The following is a 14,744-nucleotide window of genomic DNA, read 5'->3' on the forward strand; positions in this document are numbered from 1 at the left end:
TTATATACTCTTTCTATAGTCCATTTTTGGAGGCTGTGCTTTCATTATAGCTTTATGCCAGATATTTTGACATTTTTTCTCTTGGCAATAGGAACTGTTGCTTAATTTTACATTAAGAGTATTACACTGAGATAATCATATTATTTTCTAACAGGTAATTAACTTAGGCAAACCTCTTAAAAGACTCGGCACAGCAACCTTGAATATACAGTGGCCAAAAGAAATTAGCAATGGCAAATGGTTGCTTTACTTGGTGAAAGTAGAATCCACAGGGTTGGAAAAGATAGCTTGTGAGCCACAAAGTGAAATAAACCTCCTGAAGTTAAAGGTATGTTGGCAGATTTTTACCTCATGTCTCCATATATATAAATAGGAGAAGCTAACTTTGAAGGAGAAAAAATCATTGCTGTTGTCAGGAAACTAATATTCCTCTATGTTTTCTTTGGGAGACACTTTATCTTTTATTACTCAATGAATCAAGTCAGAGAGGAATTCTGATTAGCAGCCATTATGGCACCTAAGTCAAGGTTATTCAGTGCTTCTTGAAATAAATGACTTTTTTTTTTTTTTAAGTTTTATGATCTGCTATGACATAGGAGGAATGCACTGTGCTCTTGGGGGTGGGCCAGCCAAATATTAACTCCCAGGAAATCTAGCTCATTACAGAAGATGCTGGGACCTTTTAGCAAGTGACATTGAAAGCTTTTCATTATTATTTTTTTAATGGTACATATTTGAGTACTTACTGTGTCTCAGGCACTGTGGTAAGCTCTTCGCTTGCTCACCACATCGCTTATTTCATTCTCCTGATAGTCCTATGAGGTATTTTTCATATCCCTAGCATTTCTGAGATGAAAAAAAGTGAGCTTCGGAGACACTAACTAGCTTGGAATCACTTAGAAGTGAAGAGACAGATTCTGCATTCAATTGCAGCTCTGCCTGGACTCTACTGCTCCATGCTTATGTAACTGGCTTATCATTTATGCTCCAGTTTGATGAAGATTTGCTTTGTTGTTACATGTCTGTTTCTTTTATTTTAAATTCTAAGCTGACTAGTATGATCATGTAGTGATAGTGACTACTTCACAGTTAGTGACAAAGTAGCATGGATAGATATGATCCTCTAGCCATCATCTTTGAAAAACAAGGTGACCTATTATTTATAATCCTTATTTTAAGGAAAATGTAATTTTAAAACATCTTATGTGATTTAGTTTTCAGTACTCTATTTTGAGTAAGTCACATAAGCTAGTTCTTTTTGCCTCTTTCCCTGTTCTTACTGTCACTTGAATTGAAGATGTGTGCTGACTTTTTTTTTTTAAACCATATGTTGGGTGCTGAGCTGGGGGTACAGTGACTGAGATCTGATGGCCTGATCTCAGGATGCTCATAGTTTGGTGGGGTGACACTGGACCAAAGAAAGCACCTTTCTTTTTCCCTGAGTGTTAAGGTCAAAGATGGGGATAAATTACTATAGTGAAGTTGAAGTGAGCTTTGTAATAACACTTGCTGATTTTAGACTTAAATTATTTATGCACTTTTGGTGATGGATAAAGGGTGAATATTAATTATTGATTATGTGAATGTGACATTTTAGAGGTTATGTGCAAGAGATTTGTATAGAAGTGACAAAATTACATTAAGTAGAACTGTTTCGGATATAATTCTTTTCAGGAGTCTCACAACACAAGAAAAAAACGGGAAATTGCTGAAAAACAGATAGATGATATCAGAAAATTTTCTTTATTTTCTGAAAGAAAATACCAGACCCTTGTAAGTACTATTTTGAGAGCTGTGAATTCTTGACAGAGGATGGGAGTAGGTCTTCCCCATACTGTTGCATTGTAACTACTGCTTTTCCTTTTCTATCCAGAACTGTACTGTGAACGTGAACTGTGTGACCATCAAGTGCCCACTGCGGGGGCTGGACAGCAAGGCCTCTGTGGTTCTGCGCTCCAGGTTATGGAACAGCACGTTTCTGGAGGTGTGGCCCTGCGTGAGACTGTCCCTTACAAGTCATTTGCCATCTCCGAGAGCATGTGTCACTCCCTCATGCATTTCCTGATTTTGTCTCAAAACAGGAATATTCCAAAATGAACTACTTGGACATTCTTGTGCGGGCTTCCATTGATGTAATTGCTGCCACAGACAATATCAAACTGCCAAATGCAGGCACTCAGGTGAGAGGCTGAATGGGCACTCAAGTGAGAGGTTGCCCATCTTCATTCAGTTCATAGCAAATCATTCTTTCCTTCTCCCCATGTGCATGGCCTGAGGACAGGTTTCATTGGCATTCATTTCCCTCACTGCTGCCATTAGCCTCATGAAAGAGAAATCAGAATCATGTCTTTTAGGGGCAGTTAGCCCAAACTGTATTTTAATAGAATCACCGAAGAAAGAAATCTGGGGTCAGCTAGCTCTGCAGCTCACATGGTAGACTTGAGAGTTATTGGCTCAGTGAAAGAATAGAACAACATCCAGCTCTGAGGAACCCCCAAGCCTTTATTGCCCTAATAAATGCTGGAGCCATTGTTGGAGTGCTCCCAAAGATGGTAACCTCACTGCATTGTGGGGTCGCAAGTGCCTTGTGTGGTCAGCGGCCATTATGAGATCTCATTATATATGAATCCACAATTGAATTTTGTCAAATCAGTCCCTAGTTCTCTTTTGGAACAAGTCCATGTCTGCTATGTGGCAGCCATGGAAATAACTGGAGGCTAATCTTAGGCCTCCTTGGACTTGTCTTTCTTATTCTCTGCAGAGCTCAGCACCATGCTTTCAGTTATCAGCCATGCCAGCACTGCCACACTGGTTCAGGCCTCTCCCTTCACAGGCCAGTCCTAACTCAGGCACAGAGACTCTGGGCACAGAGACTCTGGGTTGGGCAGAGAAACTCCTGTGTGATCCCCAGGTCGGCTTAGCCTGGGTCCATACCACCCACCAACTCAGCCCCCAATCCTGTCAGTCCAGCCTCATGTTTGGCTTTTAAATATTCACTGAGGATTGTGTTTACCTTTCTAGCGGTTGGTGTTTGTGTTCTGCTAAAACTGCCAAGTGTTTTCATCAGGGTTTGTTGTTGAGCTATATTTCCCATATCCCATCCTTGAATAGTTTTAAAAAATCTAAATACATGTCTTTAAATGTATGTCCACATTTTATGTGATTTGCTTTTGGTCTGTTGTTTCAGTTCATGATATAATTATTGAGCCTTGGTCATTTGTTCTCTCTAATCTTAGTATTCTTGCGAGCTTTATCTTTTTCAAAACTGAGAAGTGTGCCTTCTACGTCTTCAATCAGGTCACTGAAAATATTGACAGGACTAGGAACAGAGGTTTATGGTGTACCCCTAGTGAGGGGTTCTTCTGGGGGTTGAGAGCCCAGTGGGGCTCTTATCAGACACTTGAGGTAAAGTGACTACCTGTCATAGATGGGGATGATTTGCAAAAGAGATGGAAAGGAGAAAGAAAGATGGTGAATCACTGTTCTTTGGTTCATCTGCTGATCTGCTTCTGGAAATGTTCTGGTTTTAGTCCTTTAGGCAGCTAAAAATTCAGTGAGTCTCCCTGATTACTCTGGTTTCTTTTCTTTTTTTTTTAAAGATCTATTTATTCATGCATACAAGACCTGGGGTACAGACCAGAGATGAGGGGGTGAGAGGATTCACCAGAGACAGAGTGGGGAACAGAACAGGCAGACTGACTGAAATACACTGCTGAGGGAGCAGCGGGCGAGACAGGAGAGGTCTGCTGTGCCATGTGGGTTGCTCCCTGGCTGGTCGGGGATTGAACTCGTGCTACAGATGCTGCGGATTGCTTCATAGTGCGGTGCTTAACTGCTTGTGCCACCAGGGAGCCCCGTTCACTCTGGTTTCTAAAGTATAATGAGCTTGGCATTACAGTTTATCATCCAAACCAGAATACCTTTGTCTGGAGCAGATGCTGAAGTAGGTGGGGTCTGGGATAAGTGGGATAAATCTGGCCAGCCTCAGGCTCACGTGCACATTAGTCACCCTGACCTCACATTCAGCCCAGCTTTCTGCATCATATCATCGGGAACCATAAGGGACTGCCAACTAAACCACTTCTCCCCCAAGAATCTTCTCTACCTCTCTGACTGAAGATAGCTGCAATAGTTTTCTGTAACTTTAAATCAGTAACTGAGAGAATCAGTTTTTAGAGCCAGAAAGAAAATAAGCACTTTGGAGGGAAGGGACTAACATTCATAAAGCTTTAATGAAATGTCTATAATTTTCTAGATGTTCTACCTATGTACTATCATTTAAACTTCATAAGAATGCCAAAGTAGACATTATACACATTTCATAAACAAACAAAAGAAAGTCAGGCACAGAGGGCACTGGGGTCCTGATGGAACCTGCAACTGTCTGACTTTAAGCTGCTATCTGACTTGACCCTCGTCAAGTCCCCAAATCTAAAATGCAGGTGAGAATACTGAGTCAGAAGAAGGTGTCTCCCTCAGGGTCCTAGGACCAGTATGTGGCATTGAGACCTTGGGCAGACTTTGGGCCTGCAATTTTTCTTACTTTCAGGAAGATGATGGAACAGGGGTTGGGGGCGGGGGGAGGCTGCTGCCCAATCTAGTGGCTGTGTCTCTTGGTCATTTCATGTTCTTAGGGCTTGGTGAACTTATGACTACTAATGGGAATTAGAACTTTGCTCTATCCTATTTGCTTTACATAATAAATGTTAGATTTTTTTATGAGATTACTAGTTTCTTGACAGGTCCCATTTTTCTTTAAAAAAAAAGGTGACTGGGCCTCCCCGGTGGCGCAGCGGTTGAGCGCTGGGTTGCGAAGCTGCCCGCAGCCTCTGCAGAGCCGGCTCGATCCCCGGCTGCTCCCCGGCCACCAGAGGAGGGTCCCACATGGCGCGCAGACCTCTCCTGCCGCCCGCTGCTCCCCTCAGCAGTGTACTTCGGTCCTTCTGCCTGCTCTGCTCCCCGCTCTGGCTCTGGTGAATTCTCTCACCCTCCCGTGCTTCTGACTGTACCCAGTGCTTGTATGTATAAATAAATAAATCTTTAAAAAAAAATGTGGCATTCTCCTGATATAAAAAAAAAAAAAAGGTGACATTTTCTTATCTCTCGTCTTTTGATGCCTTTTCTATTAGCTGTGATTTCCGAGATACCACAGCTCAGATAGCGTGTCAATATGTTTCTTTAGTTTTAAGGCCCACTTTGGGGGGGCATAAAGGTTTGAACTTAATTCCAGTGTTAGGATGCTTTCCTTTTTACTCCCTCAACTTACTACAGATTTCAATGTCATCTTTATCTTGGTTCATTTTATCATTTTTCTTTGGAGATAGATACAAAGGAGACTAAGCAATTCAGTGTTGTTTTTTGGTCTTAATATTGAAACTTCTTCCCATTGCTTTTACTCTAATCCTGTCTTAAAAGAGAGAGAGAGAGAGAGAGAGAGAGAAGCTTTTTGTTATAACCTAACCAATCACAAGCTTTGTGTTCACTTGTCTAGAAGACATTGTTATAACAAAGTCAGAGAGCTAATTACCTAATTGAACCAGATAAGATGATTACATTTTAGCATCAATTCAATTAAGTCCATCCAGTTAACAAGCACTTAATAAGGACACACTGAATCTTTTCTGGCAAATGCTAGAGAAACAAAGTTTGATAAGATACAGTGTCAATTGTTAAGAATTTTGTGGCTAGGAGACAGTGAACCAGGAGAGAATTATTGAATTAAGCCAAGGGCTTAGAGGCAGAGGAGGATTATTTATAGGTTGGATATAATGCCCAACTTCATTCCTAAGGAAGCAGGGAGAGAGCATCTAAGCTTCCTGGTTTACCAGAGGAAAAAAGAGAATATAATAAGCAAAAGTAGAGCCATCATTCTTCAGGGGAATGAGATTTTTGTTTTTGGCTCTAACTGTAGAGAACTGGAGACATGGATCCGTTTATAAAATGGATTTCTGATATGAGGGGAACTCACTCTGGCAATGGGGTCTTTACAAGAGATTTTTTTGAAAGACATGAAAATCCCTTCATCAGGTGATTTCTTAGCTGCTCAATAAGAGCAGAGTGATTTTGGAAATGATTTTGACAGCAGCAAGCTAATGTGGTCTAAGCAATGCTTGTTGCTGATGGAATGTAATGCATCCACAGAGCTTTTTTTTTTTTTTGAAGCACTTTTTCCCCTTGCAGGAACAAAACAAATGAAGTTCATGTGCATAGATCAGCTCTGTGGAAATGCCTTGATTTTAATGAAACAGGAAAAAAAAATGTTGATATAATTTCTGCTCCCCTTAACCTGTCTCTGTCCACCAGTAACGGTTGCTATAACAAGATGACCAGGCTTCCTAAAACTCCGGGAACCACAGCTCACCGTTGGGTCTCCCCTGATTCTAAGGCCAGCTTCCTCCTAATTTCCAGCCCCAGCAGAAGAGAATGGAAGTCATACCAAAAACTTCAATTGACAGTTTAAGGAAACAAACAATAAATTGGCTGACTGGTCTCTCTCTGTCCTGGACCACAGACAGTGGCCTTGCTCACGAAGTGGCTTTGCAGAGTGCATCTGCCCAGTGGATGGCCAGCCCAGGTCCTGGTGTCAGTCATTTGGCCGATGCCCACTGAGTTGTTATACGGGAGTTTTTTTTTTTAAAGGTTTATTTATTGAGTAGAAGAACTAGGGTGTAAGCCAGAGATGCAGTGGGTAAGAGGATTCACCAGAGACAGAGTGGAGAGCAGAACAGGCAGATCTACTGAAATACATTGCGGAGGGGAGCAGCAGGAGAGACAGGAGAGGTCTGCTGTGCCATGAGGGTCAGCTCCCTGGCCAGGGATCAAACTCGGGCATAGTTGTGATAGCACTGAGACTTAACCCCTAGGAGGCCCTGTTTTACAGTTTTGAAAAAGCTCCAGGCTGTGGTTTCAAAGGTACTTAAAGCTCTAGAATTAAAGCTAGATTTCTACCTGTCTGGTGTATTTCTGCCCCAGGTTGCAAAATAAAAAATTACCTTGTTCTTTTCTTAGTCTGTTGGATTGCAGCCATTTATTGGAATGATTTTCCCCTAATTACTAGAGATTTAAAAAGCTCTGGTACATGGTGTTACTATAAGGCTCATTCCCGTGGCCACACATCAGTTTCTACTTTGTATGTTCAAGTTTATCAGAACTTATTCCTGCAAGTTAGGGTAGCCCTCCTATTTCATCATCTTGCCCTCAAGGACTTACCATGTGCCTCCTGAGCTTGATACTAGGAAAGTAAAGTTAAATGAACCACATCAAAGACCAATTGAAAGTTTCTTCGTGTTTTAGAACAGTCAGCTTACCCATCACATCAGCTATATTATTTCTTCAGTATATGCTCACCATTCTTTCTTCTCTACTTAATGGATACCCTTGTAATCTTAAGAAAGGGCTGCTTTGGCTTAGACCTGGGACACCGATGGGGGGAAGTGAGCCATGAAGCCAGGCTGGGGTGGGGGCCTGAAGGCAGCCTCTGAGAGAATAACAGGAAACACAGCTGCTGGTAAAGGTGTTTGTGCTGAAAGCACTAATGTGAATTCCTTCCTATGAAATGGTTAAAGAAAGGCAGTTCTTTTGCTTTTAGCTATTTTTAGAAATAAAATGAGTTTGGTAAGCTGTTTTGTTGCATAAGCACAAAGGAGATAACAAAAAAGATTTTCGTATAGATGTGTTTTCGGGTTCAGTGCTAATATAGAATATTGACTTCTCAGGATTAAGTGCTTCCTCTAAGCATTTTACTTTTTATATTAATTCAGAAATATCAGAAACCTTAAACTGGTAGGTCTCAATCAGTGTAGTTTATAAAGTCACATTTATAGTAATCACCTGGTCTTTTATGTGCTTGAAAAAGTCTCATGGCATCACAGAAATCCACCTGAATTCTGAACAGCTATTATCTGAGTTATGAACTGCCGTAAGAAACCTTTTGGGTTTCTGAATAAATACTATCTGTACTTAGAGTTTAAACTTCTTATCCGCTTCATCTGAAAGCTCAAAGCTGCTTCTACGTGAATCTCAGGGCCAGTTTGCATGTCATTGTAGAAGATGGCACCAGGCCATTTCAGAAAGTTGTTTCTAAGGCCCTTAGTTTGATTTCCTAAGGAAAAGTTAAAATGGTTCCAGTCATGTTGTTCCATCTGTTTTTATATTTCACAGTATCTTTCAAAGCTGAGTGAGAAATGTAAGCTAATTATGCATAAACTGGCTCTTTTATTTCCATTGCCCAAAACCAATAAGAGAACAGACTATATAGTTGGAACAAGATTGCCTATATACTGATAGTTGTTGAAACTTGGTGATAAGTAATGGCTCACTATATAAATTTCTGTACACTTGCTGATAACAAAAAATTTTAAAGGTAAGTTAGCAAAGAAATACCATGTCAAAACACAGTCCAGCATTTTCCAGATTCTGGAAAAAGATCTCCCAGGAATCTTGAAACAATATTCTGTTATTAAGGGAAAGGATCTTGCATCAAAACGGCATTTCATTTGTCCATGGATTGCACTGTCCAAATTTTCTGGAAGCAGAATTAGAACAATAAACATTTTAAATTAACTCTCACCGAAGTTTTTGATGACGTTGCTCTCTTTGTCCCACAGGTTCGTGTGACTGTGTTTCCCTCAAAAACTGCAGCTCAATATTCAGGAGTTCCTTGGTGGATCATCCTAGTGGCTATTCTTGCTGGCATTTTGATGCTTGCTCTATTGGTGTTTTTACTATGGAAGGTAAGTCATCTCTGACATTTGAGTTTTGTGATAAAAAGTTTATTTCGTGTTTTAAAAATGTTAATTAACACTGATAGTGTATGTCCTTTAATTTTTATTGCTTCTTTACCCCTATTTTATTGGGACACTTTTCCAGCCTAGAGTATAATTGAGAATTTGTACAATGAACACCTAGACTTAATACTTTTTGTTTAAAAGCATATTGTTTGTATAAGAAATTTATTAAGTGTAAAAATTTTGTTGGTTTGCACATAATTTAATATGCTTGACAAATAACAATTTTTTAAATTTTATTATTGGGTTGTCAGAAAAGTATTGACACATTTTTGCATAGAAAACAGAAAAATTACGTCATGACTTTTCCAGCAACCTAATACTTGAATAGCATTTTTTTCATCTCAATCAAATTCTGGATCTAAATCAAATTGTTGGATATCATGTTAACCCTTATAACCCTGCTAAATCTTCTCTAGCCATTAAGTTTGTTATAGGTACAGCTGGATTGGGATAGAAAACCAAGAAAAGGTGAATAACACCATCTTAAAGGAGTCATAGCCTGTGTGAAACAGTAGAAAGATTTGGGTTCAATATCACATTCATTGGAATTTGGTCCTTTGACTGTAAATAAAATGCAGTCTCTTCTTTTTGCTTTTTATTTGTAAGCAGGCTACATTCAAAAAAGTGTCTATAAGATGAATGCATACTTCTATTGCAAAAACTACAACCTGTAGATTTACGATTATTTCAGTAAATAATGGAAGTCTACGGTCTCTTCTCTCTAATTACAAATTCCAAAAATCTCTGAAAACAATGTTTGTAGTAATTTATGTGGCAATAAAACATGACATGGTATGAAGAGAGGCTATTTATAATCTTTATCCTTTATTCATTAGTTCCACTGCAAAAATATTAATATTTTGATCACGGTGGCATAGTGTATGCAGCATATTACTTTTTTAAAACACCAAAAATTCTGGGATTCCAAACATGTTGTGTTCTGAGAGTTTTGATAAAGGATTATGACCCTCAAGCAGTATTCTTTAGCCTCAAACCATCTTTATCCTTTCCTTGGAATCAAAGTGTAATGAACAAGGATTTTCTTACTTTCCAATATGGGACCTCTTTTTCATTTTCCTAAGAAACATTCTTTTGCCAGTCTGAGATAATTTTCTCCTAGTCTCCAAATATGTGTATGAAGCTTGGTATCTGTCATGCCACAATTCCTCCTTGCTTGGCATATTAGCCAGTTTCACCTCTGAGAAGGTTTCCCTGGCAGGCACACAGCCATCTAATATAGGAGATGCCCTGAAAATTAATTTTGCTATCAGAAACTGATTTGAGGTTTGATAATTGAGAATGGCCTAATTGAGCTTTCTAAAAGAGGTCACTAGGATGACCTTTTTCAAAGCAGGTCTCATTGGCAGTCTTTAATGAGAATGAGCATAACAGTGGGTTAAGAATCAAGAAACCCAAGCTGTGTAATCTTGGGAAATCATTTTACCTCCCTGGGGCATTGGTTTACCTTTGCTGTTTAATGAGTAGCTTAGACTAAGTGATCTTGTGTTTTGTTGTGTTTTGGAAGCTCTACAACATCCAGACTCACATGTGTACTCTCTAAAACAATAGAAGACAACTTCTGTAACCCCCACGTAAAATTACTTTTTTTTATTAATACTCTTCTTTCTGAATTGCAATCTTTTTTTTTTTTTTTTTTTTTTTGGTGTTAAAACCACAGAATTATAGGTTCAGAAAGGACCCTTAGTTCAGTGGCCTTTAACTAGATATTGTACATCTATGTAGGTGTCAAGACTAAGCCAGGAATGTGGGGCTGGGACCACTATCTCCACTTCCACCAGAACAGTTTCGTCTCTACTTTGTATGTTGAGATTTTGTATAGGATTTTGTTTGTAGGTAAAAGAGAAAAATCCTCCAGGCTTCACTTCATTTTGATGCTCATGCCCAGGGGATGTTAAGAATGTTACCAAGTTGCAGACAGGACCAGGATTCTCAGTCCCTGGTTCATTCCTTTTCCCACCCTATTTACTAGACTGTGTTATTGAAAGTTGACTGGGTATGTCAATTGTATTTTTCATCAATTATTTGAGAGTCACAAGTAATCATTAAGTTACTCTCAATCAACTTCTAGACTTCTCTACCCAGTATAATGTTCTGTGGTATTGGAAATGTTTTTAAGCTTCACTGTCCAGTATGAATAGTGACTAAGACACATATGGTTACTGAGCTCTTGAGTAAGGCTAGTACAATTCAGGTATTAAATTTTAAATTAAAATTAACTTGATGTTAGTGGCTACCATACTATACCAAGCAGACCTGGACTTTTACCTTCAGGCATCACCAGAGTGGGTGGCAGAGATTTATTTGACCAGATTATATTTCAAAGGACAGTTCCATGGTCTTACGAACTAGATAAAAGTAAGTAGAAAATGTCCTCCATCATTGAATGAAGGAAATTATAGTAGAAATGGAATTAGACTTTTATACTCGTCTAGAGTGACCTAACCTGAGGGGCATAGGTTCATATCACTTAAGGGCTAGATGGTGGTTCAGAATTTGGGAAAATGACAACAATCATCCTGTCATGATGCTGTGTTTGAATTTGTGTTGCGATTTACACTACAAATCTCCAAAGGACATCAAGCAAATGCCATTTGTTCCTTAAAATTTCCTGTAAGACAGAAAAATTTATTATCTTTTTTATTTGGATTTGGAGACTTTGTTCTTCAACCTTTGTCTCAATAAACTGTGGAATTCAATCTTTTGCCTGTTTTAGAGTCTGTATTCTCCTGCAAGAAGAAATCACCTGAAGCTATAATCAGATGTGTATATTTTCCCCTTTGGGGATGATTTTTGTCCTCAATGTTTGTTAGAAAAGTCAATTAGTTGGCAGTAGTCATCCATATGAATATTTTACCAGAGAGCCCAGGTATTACAGAGGTGGGTTGATTGTTCATAACAGTGAACATGATATAGTGACTGTTCATTTTGGCTTGCTCCAGAGTGGCCTCTTTACAAACAAGCTATAAATAGAAAACAGGTTAAAATCTGAGATTTTCTTTTGTTTAGTTCTTATACACAAAACTGTAAAACTGACTAAATACCTTGCTTCCTTGTAGTGTGGTTTCTTCAAGAGAAATAAGAAAGATCATTATGATGCCACATATCACAAGGCTGAGATCCATGCTCAGCCATCTGATAAAGAGAGGCTTACTTCTGATGCATAGTATTGATCTACTTCTGTAATTGGTAATTGATCAATGTTTTTTAATTGCTAGCTGTGGGACCTGCTATGGTTGTGGTGGCTAACGTTCAGAGCAACCGCTTGCTGTGTGTGTCCCATTAACAGATGTTTCCAAATGTCCACACTGGCTTGCCTTGCTTGGATTTTATTTTATTTCACTTGAAATCTCAGTTGTATGTGTGTGTGTTTTAATCCACAAAGAATCTTTTGTTGCAGGTGAGTTATTTTGTGTTGTTAAACATCACCCACAGCTATGAAGAAAAATACAGTCTGTATACACAAAAGGAGGATTTAAGCCTCCAGTTGCTGTATGTTGTTAAACCAGTGTATAGCACCCCACTTGGAATTTCAAAGATGCATGAGAAATCATTCCAGATTTCTTGTCCATTTTGGAATTTCCCACAGATAGAAGCTTGTGTCAACTGCCTAATTAACCCGTTGCATGTTAAAACATTTCTCTTGATAAGGAGGCTTTCTCACTGTTATCTTTTATCTCCTTGCTATAAAGTGATGGGGGAAGGCTTGAAATGCTTTTATTGTTGCTCAGAAATTGTCTTTTGCTAGCTAAGCATGCAACCTCCTTCTCCTGCATCTCTACTCCAGGTCAAAGACCATTACAACAAACCATGACTATTGGCATGATGGACATTATGGGCAATTTCAGAAGATGGTTTTTTACCAAAGTGACCTCAATATACAAAATTCTAGTATGGAAACATTCTGTGCAGTTTTAATTTCAGTATGTTGTAATAGAGTTTGGCCTTGTTTCATGTGCTAGAAATTTTATTCAACCTTGAGTCTCAGCTGATTTAAGTTCATGTTTTGCTTCTCTTATTTGTAGATCCATGGAAACAGGAATTTGGCAGCAATTCCTTTTTCCATTTCTGTGGGCATGAGAGGATTACTCCTGTAATCCCCTACATGGCACTGTCAGGACGAATCCCAACATTTCCATTTCAGTTTCAATATCACACTTGACTTCCTTCTTTGTTTAAATAGGGAATGAGTCAACATTCTGTAGGTATTTTGCCTTTTTTGGTGGCAGAATAATAAACGATTTCAGGTAGAAATGGTCTCAGAATAGAATTTCTTTGTCCATCATTCCTATTGATTCCTAATGATGGTTCTATTGTCCATCATTCCTAATAACTATGTACGTAAGTTTATTGTGCCCCCTGATATTTTAATGACATGTCATTCAACATAAATATTTTCTGTTCCTGGTAATGTCACATAATAATCACATTAATTTACCATTCTAAGTATCTTTCTCACCCTTCTATCAGCATCTTTAAATTTAAAATATACCCTTTTTCTAAAAAGGCATATATATTTTATTCATTAAAATAATTCAATCTGATTTTAACATTTCCAGATATATTCTCAATAAAAATCTACTTTGGGTCAGATTGAATATTTTCTAAAATAAAATATATATTCATCAATGATTTCAATGTAATGTCTTTGTGCAGAATAGAAAACAAGAGGGTGCTCTGAAATAATCTAGTGATGCTTTCCTCAGTTCTGTTCAGTACATGATTGAGTTTATTGTAGGACACAGTTACTACATGATTCACTAATGAAACAGCCTAGTTTGGAAGCACAACAGCAAGTCCAGGTAATGTAAATGGCCTTCTAGCTAATGAGAGATGTGTGCTGGAGACTCAGAGAAGATTCTTAAATTGACCATTTGAACAAACTGTCAAATTTAAATAGTATGGGACTTGGGTTCCATTTTGTTAGTGAAAGAGGAACATGAAATAATCTTTGGTTTATGAGCTTTAAAGAGATTGTTCTTTAAAGTAATCTGATCATCAGAAAATTAGGTCTTCTACACATAATCTTGTGACTACTGAAAATGGAAGCACTGTTTCATAAACTCTTCAGTTAGTCATGAAGAGGTAGCTCACATTGGTGTAAAATGTAAAGACAACATGAAAACAGACTTTTCTTCTGGTTTTACAGCTGTTCTTCTTTTACCCTTATCCCCGCTCTTTGTGGGTCCCTTCTTTTTGACCTCTTAGTTCTTTCTTATAGGAAAACCATGTCTTTTTTTTTCTTAGTCCATGGGTAGGTATAGCTGAGCAGAAAGCTTAGACATTCCCATTTCGTGCACTTGCTTTTTTTTGAGGTGATTTAATTTGTTTTCTGTTTTTCTTTCCCTTTCTCCAGTGTGGATTCTTTAAACGCTCTAGGTACGATGATAGCGTTCCCAAGTACCATGCTGTCAGGATCCGAAAAGAAGAGCGAGAGATCAAAGATGAAAAGTTTAATGATAACCTTGAAAAAAAACAGTGGATCACAAGGTGGAATGAAAACGAAAGCTACTCATAGGGGAGGAAAAACAAAAAGCTACGCAATACCCAAACCGACTTTTTTTTTCCCAGCTCAGAAATTCAAATGGATTTATAAACCCGTTCAGTACCTGAATGTTTATTTCAGACAGACTACACACAGTACGAACCTACAGTTTTATCTGTGGACATTGTTACTTAGCCTAAGGCTCCTTTGTTTTGCACAACCAAATTTAAGACTGTTGGATGGATTTTTCTTTAACTGCCTTAATTTAACTTGCCAGGTTGCCTTTGTTATTGGTGTGGCTGGGGAACAGCCTGCCCAGTTGTGCTCATGTGACATCCTCCCGATAGTGTAGCTGAAGAAGGAACCCACAATCACTGCACTAACAGAGTGACCGTGCTAACCTCGTCACTTCCTCTGCAAACATTCTTTCTGTAGGACTGGAGCACCTGCTG

The 14,744-nt window shown here is 38.7% G+C and overlaps 1 protein-coding gene across 2 annotated transcripts in view; it reads left to right on the forward strand.

Moving 5' to 3' along the window:
• Positions 1 to 14,331, forward strand: part of ITGA6 (integrin subunit alpha 6) — a 73,626-nt gene extending 59,295 nt beyond the window's left edge. Inside the window, exons 20-26 of one of the 2 annotated variants that reach the window (XM_037523543.2) lie at positions 155 to 328; positions 1,675 to 1,773; positions 1,874 to 1,984; positions 2,082 to 2,180; positions 8,607 to 8,732; positions 11,867 to 11,996; positions 14,164 to 14,201. In XM_037523543.2, coding sequence (XP_037379440.1) covers positions 155 to 328; positions 1,675 to 1,773; positions 1,874 to 1,984; positions 2,082 to 2,180; positions 8,607 to 8,732; positions 11,867 to 11,974 — 717 coding nt within the window. In that variant the 3' untranslated portion in view covers positions 11,975 to 11,996; positions 14,164 to 14,201. Of the gene's footprint in view, positions 1 to 154; positions 329 to 1,674; positions 1,774 to 1,873; positions 1,985 to 2,081; positions 2,181 to 8,606; positions 8,733 to 11,866; positions 11,997 to 14,163 lie in introns of both variants that reach the window. The other variant, XM_037523542.2, reaches the window with a different exon arrangement.
• The last annotated feature ends 413 nt before the right edge of the window (positions 14,332 to 14,744 follow it).

The sequence above is a fragment of the Talpa occidentalis genome, unplaced genomic scaffold (genome assembly GCF_014898055.3).
Source record: "Talpa occidentalis isolate TD23 unplaced genomic scaffold, MPIMG_talOcc4v2.1 talOcc4.3, whole genome shotgun sequence".
Lineage (NCBI taxonomy): Eukaryota > Metazoa > Chordata > Mammalia > Eulipotyphla > Talpidae > Talpa > Talpa occidentalis.